At 38.0% G+C, this 21,362-nt stretch overlaps 1 protein-coding gene across 4 annotated transcripts in view; it reads left to right on the top strand.

Annotated features, from left to right (window-relative positions):
• The window catches only part of lrp4 (low density lipoprotein receptor-related protein 4), a 117,806-nt gene that overhangs the window by 76,858 nt on the left and 19,586 nt on the right, over positions 1 to 21,362 (top strand). For all 4 annotated transcript variants that reach the window (XR_012360143.1, XM_073859589.1, XM_073859588.1 and 1 more), the window contains exons 8-22: positions 567 to 692; positions 773 to 898; positions 1,034 to 1,168; positions 1,424 to 1,549; positions 3,684 to 3,914; positions 4,449 to 4,605; positions 6,348 to 6,565; positions 15,644 to 15,820; positions 17,218 to 17,343; positions 17,786 to 17,994; positions 18,084 to 18,165; positions 18,248 to 18,353; positions 18,434 to 18,635; positions 18,753 to 18,942; positions 20,394 to 20,526. Coding sequence is in view for 3 of the 4 variants with exons in the window: in XM_073859589.1 (XP_073715690.1) it covers positions 567 to 692; positions 773 to 898; positions 1,034 to 1,168; positions 1,424 to 1,549; positions 3,684 to 3,914; positions 4,449 to 4,605; positions 6,348 to 6,565; positions 15,644 to 15,820; positions 17,218 to 17,343; positions 17,786 to 17,994; positions 18,084 to 18,165; positions 18,248 to 18,353; positions 18,434 to 18,635; positions 18,753 to 18,942; positions 20,394 to 20,526 (2,344 nt within the window). In the remaining variant the exon portion in view is untranslated. The remainder of the gene's footprint in view (positions 1 to 566; positions 693 to 772; positions 899 to 1,033; positions 1,169 to 1,423; positions 1,550 to 3,683; positions 3,915 to 4,448; positions 4,606 to 6,347; positions 6,566 to 15,643; positions 15,821 to 17,217; positions 17,344 to 17,785; positions 17,995 to 18,083; positions 18,166 to 18,247; positions 18,354 to 18,433; positions 18,636 to 18,752; positions 18,943 to 20,393; positions 20,527 to 21,362) is intronic.

Here is a 21,362-nt window from a genome sequence, read left to right as displayed (position 1 = left end):
TGGGCGCAAAAGGGGGCGCAAATTCATTTGCTATTTAAACAATGCAGCGCTAAACGTGAAAATTAGGGTGGAAACTAGCGAAAGACACTTGCGTCGCGCATTGCGCCGGGTGTAAGATAGAGCCCTAAAAGTCACACTTTTTTCATAGTTTGGCTGGTCCTGCGACTTAAAGTCGGGTGCGACTTGTATGTCAAAATGAATTCATACCGACTAATATGAACCAAAAGAAAACCGCCACGAGAGGGCGCTATATGTTGCTCTTGTAGGCTACTCCTGAAAAAACTATTAACCGAAATATTAACCTAAAGACAACACAGAAAGACTTAACAAACAAAATGCCCCCCAAAAGAATAATAATTTTCTAAATAAATGCGACTTACAGTCCAGTGCGACTTGTTTTTTCCTCTTCATGACACATTTTTTGACTGATGCGACTTATACTCCGGAAAATGCGGTATCTCGTATCGATATTTTGTGTGGCATCGTATCGTTAGTACATCAATGTATTGTTACACCCCTAATGTGTATTTTCGCTGTGACGTGTGATGCATTTATAACTGTGTTAGGTACATCGATGTGCATGGCCGATCAGTTCCGCTGTATGTCGGGTCGATGTGTGCGGTTGTCATGGCGCTGTGATGGTGACGATGATTGTTCTGATGGCAGTGATGAAGAGGGATGTGAAAAGACAGGTGAGGTCACACGCTTTCATCTCTCAACTGACATCATACACACATAAATTCTTATCCGTGGTGTTTTATTGTCTTTGTAGAAACTCCTCTGTGTGCTGCGGATCAGTTCTTGTGCCAGCACGGCCGCTGCATCGGTCAGAGAAAGGTCTGTAATGGTGTCATTGACTGTGAAGATGGAACTGATGAACATCCGCATCAGGACTGCCGTGAGTCAGCAACATATCACACGCTAACAGAACTTTTACAAATATACAAGTCACGGGCCAAGTACTCGACACCCAGTGACCTATAGAAGATAACCGAATATAAAAATTAACACGCATGTCTGTGTCTGTTTATAGGTTCCAAATCTAATGAGGAAAACTGTAATGTGAACAATGGAGGTTGTTTACAGAAGTGTCACATGTCACGAGGTTCGGTTCAGTGTACGTGTCATACAGGCTACACGCTAGCACAGGACGGCAGGACATGCCGCGGTAAGAGAACACAATCACGCCATACATCACATGACGGCAGAATGGATGTTAAATAAATTATTTATGTTTAATAAATTATTATGTGCACTCATGACAGAAATGAAACACTTCATGTTTTAACTGGATAACATGGAGTATTTTTGACTTTGCTTTAAATACAAGTGTTCCATTTCAGTTTGAGGATGATGCTTTTGTTACAGTTGTTTTCGTTTATAAATGTCCCAATCTTACGGATGTTTTTGTTTCTGCTGTCAGATGTGGATGAATGTGCAGATGAAGGTTATTGTAGTCAGGGCTGTACTAACACTGAAGGAGGTTTCCAGTGCTGGTGCGTACAAGGTTACGAGTTGCGGCCAGACAAACGCAGCTGCAAGGCTTTGGGTAAGAATACAACCATTTACATTTACCCATTTATCCAATGCCACCTATACAACATATAGACGATAGTGGGCCTTCATGACGATATGTGCATTGTTTAAATTATTATTATGCTATTATTATAATCATATTTTCACATTAAATAATGATGTGTTTTCAATTACAGTCATTTCTGACATTATAAATCTCTCATTTCCCTCTGATTGCAGTTGTAGGGTAGATTTAAGGGTATGGTTACAATTATGTTTGTGTTCCAGGACCAACAAAAGATTTAGGAAAATGTCCTGCCTTGGCTAAATCTTTGGGACAGTTTCCCGGACAGGGTTTAGGTTAAGTCGGGACTTGGCATTAGTTCAATTACGACATTTAAGTTTATTTTTTTAAACATAACTTACAAAAAACTAGGGGTGACCCCGAATAGTCGAAGATTCGATGCATCGATAGGAGAAGCCCGATTCGACTACCAATCTCACAGAATAATTTAATTTTGGCCGTATGTGGGTGCACATTATCTAATTTCACATATAACAGCTTTCTCCCAATATATTAATATACAGCATATTATTATAATGCTGCAAATAAAATGTGAAGAAGTAGCTTTTCAATAAATATTTTTAAAATGCGTTAATAAATCCAACAACCCCTTTGACAGGGCTACACGTCCATAAGAGGTTTCTATGTTAATAAACCATTGCCTCTTTGTTTCTAAATTAAAAATTATACTTTCGTTCTTTTAATAATTTCTTTATTTTATGTATAAATCACTCGGGGTTATCTGATTTAACTATTTGGCTTGTGTTTTGTTTCCATGTACTTCAGGCATTTTTCACGTATTTGTTACTCTTGACCTTATTTTAAAAATGTTGTATACATAAATTCTGATCTAATTTAACTCTGTACATTTTGGATTGCTTTTCGTTGTATCGATGTTGTGCTGTTGCGTGCTGGCCATGCTTGCGTATGCATTTTAGCCAAACGGGCTAGGTGCTCTTCGTCTCATATTTAGGAGTTCATTAAACTAAACATAAAATTGGATGTTTTTCGACAGGTATAAGTTTTGAAATGTATTTAAAACAGGGTGGTTATCTTGTCAAAAGTTAAACTACAGGTAAGCCGTTTTTTAAAATTTCGATGATGACACGGAAAATATCTGCACTGAACCTATATTTATGCATGACACGACTGTCTTGTGATTTAATATTATTGTCGGTGTTTACTTTCAAATGATAGAAAGAGATTCCTGAAATAAATAATATAAGAATCATCAGGTGTTTCTGTGCCTAAAGTGAATAGATATGATCAAAGTCAAAGTAAGCAAGCAGGTATTTCTGTGCTAAATAATAACACGTAGTGTCTATAAAATTGTTAATTTCAGTGTTTTTCTTGTTATAAATGAACGTTTAATAAATTGTATATAAAGCTTAGTTTTTATAATTTACGGTAACAATCACAAATTATATGTCATTTTGTCGTTTTGTTTTTAGTCATGACTGCTTTGACGTGCCAAATCTCCAAATTAAATAAAATTGCTGAATTGTAGCCAGTGTTTCCAAGGCAGGATCACATTTGTTGTTTTTTAGGTTTAGTTATCAAAATGTTTTTTGTTATATCTTTGTGTGATGTTCTGTAGATCGTGGCTTCAAAATGTTATGAGGAATCATTTAACAAATGTTTATGTTGCATTATTTTTTACCTTAAAAAGCGATATAAATGCATCGTCAGTTTTGTCTTTGTTCATCACTTGAAAGACAATTTTGGTCACTTTATCAGAAAGTTGTTTGTGTGTACTGCTTGTGAAAGATAATAAAAGTGTGTACCTGGTCTGGCCCCCTCCCAACCCATGCACACACACATAGATGATTCGACTATCGGTCGACTATAGAAAGATTCGACAATTCTGATTGGAATTTGTAAATCCTTAGTCGAGGACACCAAAAACAATACTGGTGTGCATCTTGAGACAAAACAATTGCAGTATGTTAAGATATGTCAGGGCAAGATGGTTTTAAAATAAAGTAGCTGAAACATGCATTTTAGTCTGGGACTAGGATAAGTCTTCTGGTCATCTGGTTTAGTTGTATATCATGAATCTTCAAGCAGAAATGTTTTCCAACTTGCACATATGATCTGTTTCCAGGTCCAGAACCGGTTCTGTTATTCGCAAATCGGATTGATATCCGTCAGGTTCTGCCACACCGCTCGGAGTACACGCTGTTACTGAATAATCTGGAGAATGCCATCGCACTGGACTTTCATCACAACAGAGAGATGGTGTACTGGTCTGATGTAACACTGGACCGGATTATGAGGGCCAGTCTCAATGGCAGCAATGTGGAGGAGGTCGTGTCCACCGGTCTCGAAAGCCCAGGTACGATCACTTATCATAAACTGCTGTATTAATAGACACATTTGCCTCTTTTCCACTGCGGTGGGTTCCAGATTTAACTGGCGCTGTCCTGTGAGCAGGACACCGGAATTCACTTCAATATTTTGCATGTAAAGTTTAATCTGTCACAAAAAACTATATCTTGTTGAAAAGCTCTAAGAATTTTAACAGGAATAATAACAATGCAGTGACCAGTAATTTATTAATTTGTGACAAGAGTATGCAGCAAACCGTTGACACCTAGTGGCTGTTGTTGGTAAAACCACTAAAAGTGCAACACAAAACTCATTTTTGTGATAATGTTATATATAAAACATACTTAATTGCATTATTTTTGTTTATTACAATAAATCTAAACTGCCATAAAAAATATTTGACTCTGTACATGTATAAATAAGTTATGTCTGTAACCCAGTCTTTCCATCAGCATTCAGCTGTAAAGAGATTGGAAATGGTTTTGAGTTTCCGAAGTGCTGACATCAAGCTCATGTTGATTTATTGCTCTTTTGGTCTCAGGTGGTCTTGCCATCGACTGGATTCATGATAAGCTGTACTGGACCGACTCTGGCACTTCTCGTATCGAAGTGTCGAACCTGGACGGCACACACCGGAAAGTGCTTTTGTGGCAGAGCATGGAGAAACCACGGGCCATTGCTCTGCACCCTATTGAAGGGTACGTGCCCGGACTGTACAGAGTATATATAATCTGTCATTTGACTCTCATGCAGAGGTCCATTAAGCACTAATAGGAAGTGAATCTTGTGTTAGAAACAAATTCCACATTTATAGCATTTCATGTGTGTTTTATATCCTGTTTAACAGCTGTCTAGTTAAAGTATATGACAATTATAAAGTATGAGTCGATGGTGATCAGGGCTCTCAAAATCACTAGCCCGACGTCTCGGGGCTTTTGTGAATTCTTGTCGGGCTACCAAACTGTATCTCAGCACATTTTTTTTCAGGCTACTAATATTTATTTCGGGTTACCAAAAATTGAAGAGTACCTCCCCAAAGGGCTACCAGGGATTTAAAATTTTTGCAAGCCCTGGTGATTATTTATATGTAAGATCTATCGTGTTCCTTAAATTTATGCCTGAAAGGGTCATGAATCCCCCGGTCTTCCAGCCACAATCTACCTCACTGTTGTTTAAAAAAAGGGGGAGATGGAAAAGTCCTCGGGAAAGCGACAGCATCCATGCCGAGCAAGTCTGAAGTCCACCTGTCTCCAGTTCTCGAAGCTTTCTCGGGAAAAATGGTTGCCACAAACAAAGAGTTTTGACGTGTCGGTAGTTAATGGCCAACCAACTTCCCGGAGCCAGATCATATTCAGAATCATGGGGAACCAAACACGAAGCATTGCATTCTTCAAACTAGATTACTTGTGGGATTTAACTTTGTCATGCTAATTTTTTGCTCGTTGAATATTTGCAACTTGCGTAAACACATGTTTGAAACGAATAGTGTGTTTTTGTGGCAATCATGTCGCCCAATTTGCGTCATTGGCATTGTCTTGCACAAGTTCGCATCTATTCACGTCTCTTGATTGACTTTGTTTGTAATCTACTTGAATTCGCATTTGGTGTGTACACCCCATTATACCACGAAAAAAAATTTGTGACCCATGACCTACGAACAGCTCTCTATTGCTACGTAGTTTTATGCTACGTACACACCAAAGCGTAGCATCGCGTCGCTCGCTCTAGATTACTCGCAGGATTTAACTTTGTGTCATGCAAATTTTTCTCTTGAGTTGAGTTTCAACTTGCGTTTGAGGCGAATAGCGTGTGTTTTTGCGACAATCGCACAGCACAATTCGCGTCATTCGCATCGCCCCGTGCGAGGATGCGTCTGATCACATCTTTGCATTGACTTTGTATGTAATCTACTCGCGCAAATCGTTTGGTTTGTATGCCCCATTACAGTTTGAAACGTCACTCATTTGAATACACCACGTGATGTTATGAATAATTAAGAAAAATGTCTTCTCATTGGATAAGAACACACAATCTCATAAATAATAATGAGACACCGACGCAACATCGTTGTACTTTAATGCTTTGCAACGTCACAGCATGTGACATTGACACAAAATTGAGTTTAAACCCAGAAGAAAAAATATCACAGAAAAGCTAAAAATAAACTTTTTTCTTTTACTGTTTAAATGAGCAGAAACTTACATTGTCCTCTATGATGTGCAACACAACCTTAGTGTTTCATGAAGCTTTAAAACACAAGATTATACTACAATTGTACAATTAAATATCAATTCAGTAATTGGTGATTAGTGACTCTAGAAATGTGTACAGGGGTGTACATGTGTTTAAAATTCATATCAAGTCTGATATATTTGCTTTGCATTAAGATAGTGTAAGTTTAAGCTTATGAATCATTAGTCTCACTATTTCTGTTTTACAGCAAGATTTATTGGACGGACTGGGGGAACATGCCACGCATCGAATACGCCAACATGGACGGTTCCGGTCGCAGAATAATAGCTGACACGCACCTGTTCTGGCCCAATGGACTCACCATAGACTACGCCAGTAACCGCATGTACTGGGTTGATGCCAAACACCATGTGATTGAACGGGCCGATCTGGACGGGAGGAACAGAAAAGCCGTCATTAGCCAGGGTAAAACACTTCATTTGTTCCTTATCACATTAAAGGTGAGCTTTTTCAATTCTTCTAATGAAAACCATGATGGTGGTTTCATGAGTAGCTATATATCAAACGATAGTGGAGAATTAAAGGCATTGAGATTTTCCAGTTCATCACAGTATGATAGTCACGTCTCCAGCCAACCCCAGTCTCCTTCTTCCAGCAGTTGTCGGTTTTGTTGGATCAGTCGAAATGTTTGAACAGTCTGGTGTGATTTTCCTTCATAATCTGACTTGATCAAGCATTTGCTAGGCTGATAATTGAGCGTTCCTGCCAACAGCGTCAATTTAATCCTGGTTTTAATTTTACAGTAAAGTGGGATTAACTTGAATCCTGTTGTGCCGTTACTTGGAAGTCAGATGTTTAAAATCACAGCTTTAGCAAAACGAAACAGTTTCTTAAGGAAAATAAACATCTTGTTGGTTTCAGTGGCTTTTGGTAAATTCAGTGACATCACAAAAGCCTTTAATAATCAGGTGACATTCGACCCCAGACTCTGTCACATTGGAGCCGTCCTTGGTGGTATTACATGATCTTTTGTGTAATCAAATGCGATACGGCAGACTGTAAAATACAGATGCAACAGTATCATTCAATAAAGTTGAATTTAAAATATAACTTTTATAATATTTATCACTTGTTTAAATGTGGTTGCCTGTTAGATGTGTCCTTTGAATTGTGGACAGTAGTCAAATTGAGGTGTTTTTTTATTTTGTGAGTGTCCAGTTCTCAGCTGGATCTGATCCCAGGCCTGTTTTATTGCCAACATGTTTGTAGTGCAGTGTAGACATCAGATAATGAGATCTGCATTCATTAGAAAAGATTTCACAATGTTTTTTTGCTGGAGCACAATTTTACACCAATTCAAACCTGTCATTGTATTGAAGTTTAGTTTAGAAATTGAGCAATTCCAGCGTTGTGAAAGTGACATTTGCAGACAAAACTTGAAATGTAAATTCTCAGAGAGATATATTGAACCATCTGTTTATATTTTCCTAAAGTCCTGATGATGAAGTCCAGACATCTGAAAAATATCTGCATATACTCATGCATTATATGCATTAATAAACATGCATTATGGATGTGACAAATAAAGACAGGTTTTAGTGAGACAACATACTTTGTAGGATTTCTGTGAAATAAAATGCACAAACCAGAAGCAATAATACCCAACAAATGAAGAAGGGATGGCTTTTCAAAAAAAATTTAGTATTTATTTTATTCAAATTTTTGTATGCGCGTTTATGAGGAATGAATGTTATAGATGTGACAATTCTCCGTTATGGACGTGACAATTCTGAAAAATGCACTTGCTATAAAAAATAATGAAAAAATGCTTTAAAAACGTTAACAGAGACTTTGCATAGGTATTAAATGTTGATATCTGAGATGTCAGTATGGTTTAAACCTAAGCTAAAAACTTTACTTTCATGTTAAGATTAACATTTGAATGGAATTGCTCAATTGTGTTTTATCATGAAAATTTGGCTGTCATACGATTAATTGCATAACATACTTACAAAATAACAACATTTTATGTCATTATTGTGTATAGATAAATACACACACAAACATCTATAAACTTAAGAATTTTTTAAATGTTTTATATTTTTTAAATATATATAATATAATGTATATAAAAATATAAATCTATATATTTCCAATAATTTTTGTGCATTTATATAATTATACATAATAATATATTATGCAAACACAAACGTTTATTTTGTATGCGATTAATCACGGTTAAAAGCGCTATAAGCGAATTTACGCGTTTTAGACCATAAAACATTTTTTGTTACATACAGCAAACATCTCACCATCTGCTTGCTGCCTGTCCGCTGATCAAACTGTAAAAAAACGCAATCTCTGTAGATAGCCCAGGCTCCACAAACTGCAATACAAACAAAGTGGCCAAACCTACAAACAGAAACCATAACAAAGTGTTCCAGACAAGAAGGATTTGGGGGTGGGGGTCGGGCACGTTCATGAAAGCACGGAAGGTAGGGGGAGTGGGAGGAGTTAGCTACGCTTCGTTTGTTTGGAAACAGTTCAAACATCAACAAAAAGTGACGTCACACAGATTCGCTTAGAGCGCCTTTAACTATTTTCCCATTGAGAAGTAAACACGTCAATTAAGAGAAAACGCTTTCCTGCCAATGACAAGTTTTTCCGGCAATCCGTATTTCCACTATTATCCACCAGGTGGTGCTCTTACACAACTTATAAAATACTGAAGCATCCACTGATCCAAAAATAGTAAAAACTCTGTGTATGTTTTGTTAAACGTTCTGAATCTAATCTCTTTCAAAATCCTTCAGAGAAATGCAATTATCTCAGCCTTTTGCTCATATATATCAATAAATCCATTTTGACAAATTTCTGTAAAAATGTGTTTTCTATACCAAGAAAGTGACAACATGAAAACCACTATTTTCTGTTACAAACTTTTCCATAGCATATTTAGGTTATAAAAACATAAAAAATTCAAATCCATAACTTGATTTTCAAAGATTTATTATAAAAACGAATAAGTTTTTCCACAAAATGCAATAAATCCATGACAGTTTTTTTTCAAAGTGCTATAAATCTATTGAATCAATAGCCTATATAAATGTGCATTCATCTTTGCCATGTTATATTCATTTAGTTGACTAGTTGTACACACTGATTAAAAAATAAACATTAATGTCATTAATCAAAACACTTACTTTGTCATATTAAGAACACTGTCATTGCTGCGGTTATACTTGATGCCGTCGCTTATCATTTTTCAAAGCGATCCGCTGTAAAATGTTTTGGTCCTGCTCAATTTTTGTTAACTGAGTAAAATAATGGAAAGTGTTTCATAAGATCCCCTGGGGTCTTAGAATCCCCTGGGGTGTGTTAGAATCACATAAACTTCACAGATGCTGTCGGGAGATAAGCACCTGTCTCCCGATCGAGTGCCTCTAAAATTATTAGATGTTGATGGCTTACGTTTCTTTCCCATCACAGAAAACCATCACAGGTTTATCAATGCCATTAAAGCATTATTTTGCTTTTGTTTGTTTGTTTGTTTGTTTATCACAAAGTACAAAGTAGATGAGGAAAACTAGGATTTCGTGTACTCAACGCGCCGCTATTGTTTGTTTACATTGCGTGGAATGGTGCGCTGTAATTTGTGAAGTGTATTTATTGCGTTCTGTAGAAAAGGAGGAGTGGCGTATATCGCGTTTTGGGGAAAAAGGGAGAAAAGATGTCAGAATAACACTGCGGATATTGGATTTTGTGTAAAATTAAGAATTTACTTTTAAATACTGACCTGATATAATACTGATTTTGGCAATAACTCATTTTTTCAAAAATGGCATTTATCGCGTTTTGAAACCAAACTCTTCATTTGGTATTTTTGAAGAAACTTACCCATATTTGAGAGGCGATAAAAAGAGAACAAATGAAGATAGAATGAAAGTTTTTTTGTTGTTGTTGTTGTTTTTTCAAGCAGAGGGTCTGTTTTTCATCATATATTGTATGTTTATAAATTTAAAGAAGAAAATTTTCTGGAAGACATTAAGCTTTTGCTGACAACTTTTTTTAAAACGCTGGCAGGAAAAGTTAATTGTTTGACAGCTCTAATGAACATTCATTGTGATTTTTCTATTCTGCTGAATTGTTGGTAGTGCATCCATTATTTTATTGGTGCTATTTAAATGCCTCATATTGTTTGTTGGCTTGTTAGTGTGTTTCTCATCTATAGACAGAGTGCGATTTGCCGGGGGGGATGCGTGGGATTTCCCCCTTTCTGGTCAATGTATCCCTGCCTCTGCTTAATTATTTTTATCCCCGGTGGGGATAAATTTATCCCCCCGTCAAAGTGATCAGTGCTACTACACTAGTGGCGAGACGGATCACAAAACTTATCACGGATCGTTTGATTAAAGTCATTTTTGTTTTAAAATGCACTACTTTGGCTGGCTCTGATATAGCTGCCGCGCAGCCTCTCTGTATTCACTACTCTGCAGACTTGCTCAATGTCCCGCCCGCGGCGCTATCTGATTGGTTACAGACCCGGTTACACCTCCCGAGTAATAGCCTATCAACACTTGCGAGATGGTTATGGAGCTGTGTGTCGAAACGATGAAATGCAGCATATTCAGCCGCATATTAATAAAGCGGGAATAAACATCACACTCTGATTATCTGTTTATGATGACAAGCGGAGTTAGTGTCCCAGTCACACCACTGAGAATGGCTGAAGTTACACATGATAAATCCGATGAGGCGTTTAGCGAGGCGCGGGCGTGTCCAGTTTGCTCAAATGAGGCTAAGTTAAGTGACTAACACATAATGCATCTGACTTCTCTATTATTTCACTGTAGCTCAGCATCGCGGTGTAAAGTTAATGTTATTACTTTAAAAGCAGCATTAAAACTGTTTCTACTGTAATGGTTTAACTTTGCAATCAATACATTGTTCATATTTATGTTTAAGTTGACACTACGTTGTGCCATATAGTTTTGCCATTCAAGATTTAATTCGTTTTTTCGTTGTGCATGATCAAAGTTCATATGTGTGGGGAAATATAAGCTATTAGAGTAAAAATATTGCGTTAGGCTGCTTCATGAGTTAATAAGAAAAAAGATTTTACAATTCCTGCAAATGCAGGACTGAGTTCATGTTCTCATGATTTATTTTTATGAATTAAAATGTTTTGAAATGTGTTGTGGACAGAGACGCATTATGTCAAGAATTATAAAAAATCTTCAATAAGCTCATAATTTGTGCTAAAATAGTATAAATCTTTAGTTTTAAAACCATTTTGAAAAGCTGGTTATATTTTTATGTTTCTGCGCAAGTTCAGCAGACAGTGAGGTTCAGGTTTGTTCCGATCAGAGCTCGTGAGCGGAGGGCGCGTTTCTGAATATTAGAAATATTGTAATTAGAAATATATATTAAAAATAATAATATTATAATGGAATTTTGTTAGGTCGGCCAATGATTACCAAATTTCTCATATTGCTCTCCATAACCACTGAAAACAGTCAAAAAAGTTAAAACTAGTGGTGGGTACAAAATGACGAAATATGGTGGGTACCCACCGTCGCCGAAATCGACGCCTATGAAAACTTCCCCCCCTTCTGTTTTTTTCACAAATCGCACCCTGTCTATAGATATAGTGGCCCGAAACAAAAACATCTGGAAATTTAAACCACACAAACATATCTTAAGTCAATACAAATATGGACAAGAAAGTAAATAAGTATAATCTCCAGCATCATTCGTGTGTGTGCGGGTGTGTGTAAATAAAACTTGCTTTGCCTGCAAACCCCCCCCCCCCAAAAGAAACAATTACGCAAATTCTAATGGATCTAATAGAAATTCTAGTGGCTTCCATTTCAATGCAATTATGACCCATTAACCATTATTTACCATTAAAACCATTACAAAATTCCTTTATTGTGTTTTGGGTTTTATTCCAGTTGGATTTAAAGGAATATTCCATTTTCTTAAAAGAAAAATCCAGATAATTTACTCACCACTATGTCATCCAAAATGTTGACGTCTTTCTTTGTTCAGTCGAGAATAAATTATGTTTTTTGGGGAAAACATTCCAGGATTTTTCTCATTTTAATGGACTTTAATAGACACCAACAATTAATACTTAACTCAACACTTAACAGTTTTTTTCAATGGAGTTTCAAAGAACTATAAACGATCCCAAACGAGGCATAAGGGTCTTATCTAGAGAAACGATTGTCATTTTAAACCACAACTTTTGTTTTGATGGTTCCCATTCATCAGATAACATCACACCAATATAACCCAACACATTACCAGTAGAGACATTTAGTTTCCTTTAAAACCAATACAACTCCCATTATAACCATTAAATCCATTAGAATTTCTGTAATGGTTCTGTAGCTTTTTGAGCATGTTGGTAGTTTTTATTTAAAATGTAAATTAACTTGTGCACATATTTTACATAGCTGAAGTTCTGTGATCGGTAGCATAAACTATTTAGACTAATATTTCAAGTTAGTCAACTTTTTTCCTTCAGAACTGATCATAACTGTTTTAAGTTGGTTACATAAAAATGTAGACTGCCCTCTTTTCAATGTAAGACTGATTATCTCTAACTGATTACTAGTTGGTCACACTAGTTCTAAAGACACAGTCTTAACTTACCAGCTATGTTTGTGCAACCGGCCCCTGATGTTCCTTTTTATGTGTGAACACGCACGCACACACATGCACACACACGCACACACATGCACACACACGCACGCACACACACACATCTGGAATAAAAATGCTGGCATCTCAGTGTGTGGCTTTATTTACTTTCTGCTTTTCTGCACACAAGAAGGAAAGATGAAGTGTCAGGGCGAGCAGGAACACAATAGCTGCACCTGGGTAAGGTGGGAGGGTTTATATCTGAAAATTGAGCTTTTAGTTAACAGAACGTTCCTCACATTGAGAAGATCAGCAGAACTGCAGCTGGTCCTGCAGCTTTAGGGACACCAGCATCGTCACGATCAGGGTGCACACACATAAAACAATCATCACATGAGGTGAGAATGATGGTGCAGAGAAAAGAGATACCAGCAAGCAGAAAGAGCACATGACACACCTGAGGTGGAAACAAAAGAGTGGTGAGGTGAAGAGGTAAACTTCAGCCTAACTCGGCTTCTCTTCACTGATAAGATCACCAAAGAGCCCTGCTCTCTCCGGCTGTACACCTGGAGCCCGGGCGGGAGGGGAGCGTGTGTTACACCCCTACAGTATTTACTTATTAGAGAGAAGTTGATGAGAGATTTTTAATATACTTCAACCAGGTCCTCTTCTTTACATTTCTTGTACTTTATTGTCTTGAACATCTTTAGCTCTTATTGCATTTCAGTCAAGGTAAACCGCGAAAATCTTTTGTTTTTACTTTGTAAACTTCATAAGAAATAAAGATGTGTTTTTATTAGGGATGCAAAGGGCGGAAAGCTTTCGGACCCCTTTCATCGGAACTTAATCTGAGGAATTTTGGAAATTTTCCAAATTTGAAACTTAACAGGAATTTACCTGAATTTATGGGAATTATTTGGAAATGTATATAAATTATGTCATATACAAACATAAATAAACATTTTGTTTGGTCATATAAGCAGTCATGTATGGAAGAAAATAAAAAATACCAAAAACTTTTGAAGGGTAGAGTTACCACAAACTTTTATTTTAAATAAATTAAATCAAGTTAAGTAAATTAAATTAAATATTTTTTTTACTTTTTATTCATTAAAGAATCCTGATACTTGTGCTCATCAAGCCTGGATTTATTTGATTGAAAATCCTTCAAAAATCATTTTTAAAAAATTGCAGTGTTACCTATAACAGGAAACTTAAATGTAGTTAAAAATACAGCATAATTTTGTTTTAAACAACAAGATTTAATGCAGTTTTAGATGAATTTATAACCTGCACATTTCTTATTCACATGCATACAGCTTAAATTTCCAGTTTATTCCTATTAATTTCCGTCAGTGATGCGCGGGTTGATCCAAAATGAGCGGGTGCCTGCGGTCACCCACAGTTACGAGTCATTCAAAAATATTTTTAAAATATTCGGGTCGCAGGCGGTCGGTCGTTTCAAATAAAGATGCAAATTAACTATTTTAAACAATAAGCACTTTTAAAAAATGCGGGCCTTTTTGTTTTGCTGTCAGAGTTGCGGGCAGGTTTGTTAAAAACGTTGGTTGGGTGCAGGTTGTTTATACATTGACCCGCGCATCACTGATTCCCATTAATTCCCATATATTCCCGTTAATTCCCATGTATTTCCGTTAATTCCCATATATTCCCGTTAATTTCCATATATTCCCGTTACAGTTTTTCTCAGTCGCTTTGGTACATTTCTCAGATCAGAATTGAAATTCTCAAAACTGCTTGTTCAATTCTCACATCATTGTGTCACTTTTGCACATCAAAAAAGCAGTTTCTCATTTCTTTGAACAAGTTGCAAATGCTTTAGTATATCCATGCAAATGATTATGTACAATTCTCTGCTTTTTCCTACATTTTCAGTTGCTTATGTCATGTTGATCAAAATGTATTATAATGGGTCTCTGTTGAATATTCTCACCCCCCACAACATTTAGGCATTAGTTCACAGTATAAGTCTTTACATGCAAAATGGTTGAACATGTTGTCAAAATACAGGATATCTATATTACAGTTAATTCCCATTTATATTACCCTTAATTTTAGCCTTGAAAATGTTTGGAATTTTGCAACCCTAGTTTTTATTTTCATTTGAAATCTTAACCAGATTTATTTATAAAAAGAAAGCTATATGTGCCGGTCTATCCAGCAGGGTAATGTGACTATTACAAGACTAAAAGTTTATTAAGTGAATAGCAGTAAGCGATAGACAATACCAAATGAGAGATGAAAGTAAGTGAATCTATAAGAGTATGTTTGCAGAGTATTGACAGCATGCTTTATTCATCTGTAGTCTTATTATTACACCCATTTCAAAAAGATGTTTGATTTCAAGTCACTTTGATCATCTGTACTCCCTTTATATTTTTATATTTACCATGAATAGTTAGCGGACTGAATGTTCTGGAAGAAATGATTGTTATCTGTGTATGTGCAGTGGCAGTCGTCCAAAACGAATCAAAGAGATTCTTTATATTTACAGTTTGGATTATAGACATTATTAATAATAGGCAAGCAGAAATCACTGTTTAACTTGTTCATACAGTAATCCTCTGATGTGACTGATGTGGTTTTGATTTGAGTTGAGCTTTTATATTCATTTAATCTCTTGAAATACTCTCGTGCAGAAGTCATGTTTTGTATTTATGTAAGACATCATCCTTACCAGACCAATGTGAGACCCCCAAAGAGTGAAAATGCTGTATTTACTAATGCAATATTTTTTATATTGTTTTTTACCGATTTGTTCACTTATGTGAGCATACATTCTGTTTCTATTCCACTGTTGTTGTTGTTTTCTATTACAATCCTGCAACTTTATCGCTCTGAACCCTGTCCTCATCTCTCTATCATCTCTCTCAGGTCTCCCCCATCCGTTTGCCATCACTGTGTTTGAGGATAATCTGTACTGGACAGACTGGCACACCAAGAGTATCAACAGTGCAAACAAATTTACTGGCAAGAACCAGGAGGTGATCCGAAATAAGCTGCATTTCCCCATGGACATCCACACGTTGCACCCACAGAGACAACCTGCAGGTCAGCTGACAACATCTTACACTGTAGACAAGATTCCATATACTACCGTACAACATACCCTATACCAAAGCACAAGATACCGCATACGGACGCACTAGATACCGCATACGGACGCACTAGATGGCGCACAAGATACCGCATACGGCCGCACAAGATGCCGCATACGGGCGCACAAGATACCGCATACGGGCGCACAAGATACCACATACGGGCGCACTAGATACCGCATACGGCCGCACTAGATACCGCATACGGCCACTCTAGATACCGCATACGGCCGCACTAGATACCGCATACAGCCGCACTAGATACCGCATACGGACGCACAAGATGGCACACAAGATACCGCATACAGGCGCACAAGATACCGCATACAGGCGCACAAGATACCGCATACGGGCGCACAAGATACCGCATACGGCCACTCTAGTTACAGCATACGGCCGCACTAGATACCGCATACGGATGCACAAGATACCGCATACAGGCGCACAAGATACCGCATACGGGCAAACAAGATACCGCATACGGGCGCTCAAGATACCGCATACGAGCGCTCAAGATACCGCATACGGCCGCACTAGATACCACATACGGCCGCATTAGATACCACATACGGCCGCATTAGATGGCGCACTAGACACCGCACACGGGCGCGCACTAGACACCGCACACCACTGCAGTAGACGTAGTATACCAACGCACACGATACTTTATACCTTTGTACAAGATACCATAAACGACCGTACACCACCGTACAAGATACAGCATAGTACAGATCAAGATGCCTCGTACCGCCGCACAAGATACCATACACCACACCACAAGATACCGCACACCTCAGATCAAGATACCGCATACCACCGTACAATGTTTTACTAATTTAAAATGTGAAAAATAGTTACTATAAATACAATCAGAATTTAAAAAAATAAATAAATATATACTTATTTGTGATAAATCTTTCTTATATTTGTTTTTTTTTTAAATGATCCACTTCTTATCTAGATAAGAGCTCTGCTCAATCGCTTCATCCTCCAACTTGATTTCTTTTGTTCATAAATATTGGTTTATATGTAGCTACAGTTTTATTAAGTTTTACTGTAGCTCAGTTGGTAGAGCATTCTGCAAACAGTTGTGGGTTCGATTCCCGGAAATCAATCATGCTCATAAAATAAGTACTGTATACCTTGAATGCACCGTGATTCACTTTGGATAAAACGTTTGGAAAATGCATAAATGTGAAGCTTATTTCTAACATTTAAGCTTTTAGCTCAAAAGCTCAAGAGAAACTCAGTCAAGTGTGTCCAAACATTGGCCTGTAGTGTAGGCTGTATGTGTTTAATTCGCAAACGTTTAAGAAAAGTTTTTTTCTCTTCTTCTCTTGGTGTCTATAGGAGGAAGAAATCACTGTGGAAACAATAATGGGGGTTGCAGTCACCTGTGTCTGCCGAGCAATAAGACCTTCACCTGCATGTGTCCTACAGGATTTAAGAAGGTGGACAAGTACAACTGTGCTGAGAGTGAGTCCAGCTCTATACAACATCATCATTTATAGACTAACTATTACTGGATCATTATCCTGCTCATTTACACACCTGATGCATGTTTAGCATTTTTTGAGGTTAATGACAATGCAATGTTCAATCATTAATTCATTAAAAAAGCATCTATACTTTGTAAATGTTTAAGGGCAATTTATCAAGCACAAATATTTTGGGAGTTTTTGAGCTCATCTTGTAGCAGATGTGCATGTATTTCTGTATCAGTAGGAAGTTTGGCAACACAACAAATTAAACTCTGAGCTATTTCATTTAGGTTTTAGATGAAAATGTTTTGCATGCTGAGAGGGCTTGTAAATGTTGATGTGTTTGTTTGTTTGCCTTGAGTGTGTATCTGTACTGCTGAATCTAATTCACCAATGAAGCGTGAAGGACTGACAGGAGACCTTTGGTCTTTGATCAGGTCTTGACAAGTTCCTGCTTTTTGCCCGAAGGACGGACATCCGACGAATCAGCTTCGACACTGAAGAAAAGATGGACGATGTCATTCCTCTGGCCGACGTCAGGAACGCTGTGGCTTTGGACTGGGACTCCAGCGAGCGTTACATTTACTGGACTGATGTCACCACCGACTCCATCAACCGAGCAAAATGGGATGGAAGCAAACAGGAGGTTGTGGGAGTTTAAGTCGTGACCCGGCCGGTGTCTGATTGCAACCTCAGATCTGATGTACTTGCTCTGTTCTGTATTTGTCATCACAGGTTGTGGTGGACTCAAGTCTGGAAAGTCCCGCAGGTCTTGCTATAGATTGGCTTACACACAAACTCTACTGGACGGATGCAGGTGAGATCTGTTTTCCTCATCTACTCTTTCAATACTTCCCATTGTTCACTTCCATTAAAGAAAATGGATTCGACTCTTTCAGGCACGGATCGGATCGAAGTTTCAAACACAGATGGAAGTATGCGCACCGTGCTCATCTGGGAAAATCTCGACCGTCCCCGGGACATCGTCGTTGACCCGATCGGAGGGTACGCCAGATATTGTAGTCAAAATAATAAGTTACGACGTTTTGAGAGCGTACAGTATATTTAGTTTTATTTCCTTATAGATTCATGTACTGGACAGATTGGGGTGCGAATCCAAAGATTGAGCGTGCAGGTATGGACGCGTCTGACCGCACCGTTATCATCTCAACCAACCTGACCTGGCCTAACGGCTTAGCAATCGACTATCAGACAAAGAGACTCTACTGGGCCGATGCCAGCGTCAAAACCATTGAGTTTGGCAACTTTGATGGATCGGGCAGACAGGTACACACTGCATTTCTGTCTTCAGGATTTTCCCTGATTATCTTGCAGACCTACTTCACTAAATCACTTAAATATAAAATAGGTTGCAGTAGTTTCACGGTTGTCTTTTTATTTAAGGTGTTGATTGGCAGTCAGCTGCCGCATCCCTTTGGTTTGACTCTACATGAAGACAGAATTTACTGGACGGACTGGCAGTCCAAGAGCATTCAAAGCGCAGACAAGCTCACGGGTTTAGATCGAAAAACACTCGCTGAGAACCTGGAGAACCTTATGGATATTCACATGTTCCACCATCATCGAACTACAGGTAAATATTAAACCCTTAACTGGCGCAGCCCTTTTTGAATTCGGGTGTGAAAAGGTGATGTACATCTCAAATTAACATAAATCTGGCTTTTTTTTGTCTAGAAGCCTAATCTTGGTCTTGTTTTAAAGAAGACACGGAAGTGTCTGGATGTGAAAATATTAAATAAAAAATTTGTTTTAGCAGTTTACATTTATTGTAATAAATTAAAATAATACAAGAAAATTTTATATTTTATGCATAAAATTATCACAAAAAATAAGGATTTGTTTTACTGTGCGTTCACACCAGACGTGGAAGAGGTGGCAAGCATGAGTGATTTACATTAAGTCAATGCATAGACGCAAATAGGCATCATGCGGCGCGGAATGCCTTGAAGGTGCGGCCCGCGCAAATTGAGCGTTGCCGCGGAAAAACGCGAGTTGAAAAATTTGAACTTTGGCGGATATTCGTAGAAGCCCCTACCATGACACGAATTTCTGCGTGAATATCTCGAATGACTTGAATTTCATGGGCGAATGAAGCGAGTAAACCCCAAATGTTCAAGCGTCCAACTATGTGCATTTTTGCCACCTCTACACTTTTAGTGGTTTTACCAACAAACACCACTAGGTGTCAGCGGTTTGCTGCATACTCTTGTCACAAATTAATAAATTACTGTCACTGCATTATAATTCAAATACATTCTAATGTTGCGTTTACCCCAGCCGTTGTAGAGGCGGCAAAAACGCGCTATTCGCGCATAGTTGGACGCTTGAACATTTAAGTTTACTCGCTTCATTCACGTGAAATTCTAGTCATTCGAGACATTCACATGGAAATCCGTGTCATGGGAGGGGCTTCTGCGACTCTGCTGAGACTCCGCACGCTTCCTGTAATCACGTCACTACTACAGCAAGGTCCTTGATTGGTTAACGAATCCGCCGAAGTTCCGAGTTTTCCGATTTCGCACAGAACGTCTTTGCATTGACTTAGTGTGTGAATCATCCGCGCTTGCCACCTCTACCGCGGCTGTTGTAAACGCAGCATATGACCTTTCCTACAATGTATATAGTTTGTTATGATAGATTTTTGAAGTAAGCCGGTGTCCTGCACAACGCCAGTTAAAGTAAATTTAGTACGATTTACTCTAACATCTCTGCTGTTTGTCTTCATATTTACTCTCTTTTCAGATCATGAATGAAACTAATTCTTACTTTAAAGCTTTGTAAGGTTTTGGCATCCATATTTTTTCTGTTGGTAACCGAACGCACATTCCTGACAGATGCGGTGTTAGGGAAGAATGTCGTCTGTGCTGTATCCAATGTCTGAGGTTTTAGACATCAGATTACCTGATCTTCACTCTCATTGATGCATTATTATCTGCCGAAACACCCAGAGGCCTATGAAACCTGAAATGTGATTGGGCGGTCACAGCTTACTCTCTCTCACCCGTGTTTGCTCTCTGTCTAAAGTCCAGACGCCGTGTTCGGTGAATAACGGAGGCTGCAGTCACTTGTGTCTTCTGTCACCTGCCCCTAAATCCTCGAGCTGTGCCTGTCCCACCGGCATCAACCTGCAGGCAGACGGGAAGACGTGCACTCACGGTAATGTGACTTTAAGTTCACGTCATCACGTGTCACCCTGTGCCCCCCTGGATCATCTCAGAGATCTAAGAAAACCTCTATAACTCCAGCATTCAGTGACATGTAATAAAACGGCCTCAGGTATTTACTGGAGGGATGGCAGGTGGGCGATCTTCTTTGAAACTTGAGTCTGGATCTGTGCTGCTGAAGGGAGTTCAGGGGTCACAGTAATGACACGTCAGTCCTCATGACTTCATGAGCTTCATATTCACTGACCTTGAGTTCAGTCTGTTAGTGGCTTCCATATGCACCTCTCATATTTTAAAGAAACACTTCTGTTCAAACATTTAGACTCACTTAAACTATTGAATAACACGCGTAACTATTGCTATATTTGATCATCTTCTAGAATGTCTAGAATTTGCAAAAAATTTCACTTGTCATTTTATTAATCCGCTTCTTGAGTTCTCAACCTCAGATGATTTGTAGATCCTATTGAAGGAGTTTGCCTCTTTTCTGGACTTTAGTTTACTGCTTTTTCTTATTATTTCTTATATTTTCTTATGCATTATCATGCACACTTTTCTATGAATAAAAATTAAGGGCCAGATTTACAAACAGCTTGCGCAAATGCCTCTTTTGCCATTAAAAACTACTGTCAGGATTTACTAAAACACAGTAAAAAGGTGTGGACATAGTTATTTTTGAAACTGATCTTATTGGATATGCATTTGTAGGAGCTTCTGATGAAAAATTAGGAGAGTATTTAAATAAATCACACAACACGATTTACTAAGTTTGCTCTCGTCAGTTTACCAGTTTTTATTTGGTCCATTATTTTAATGACCAACAAATGAT

The sequence above is a fragment of the Misgurnus anguillicaudatus genome, chromosome 21, assembly GCF_027580225.2.
Source record: "Misgurnus anguillicaudatus chromosome 21, ASM2758022v2, whole genome shotgun sequence".
Lineage (NCBI taxonomy): Eukaryota > Metazoa > Chordata > Actinopteri > Cypriniformes > Cobitidae > Misgurnus > Misgurnus anguillicaudatus.
This window is presented reverse-complemented; position numbering and strand designations above follow the sequence as displayed.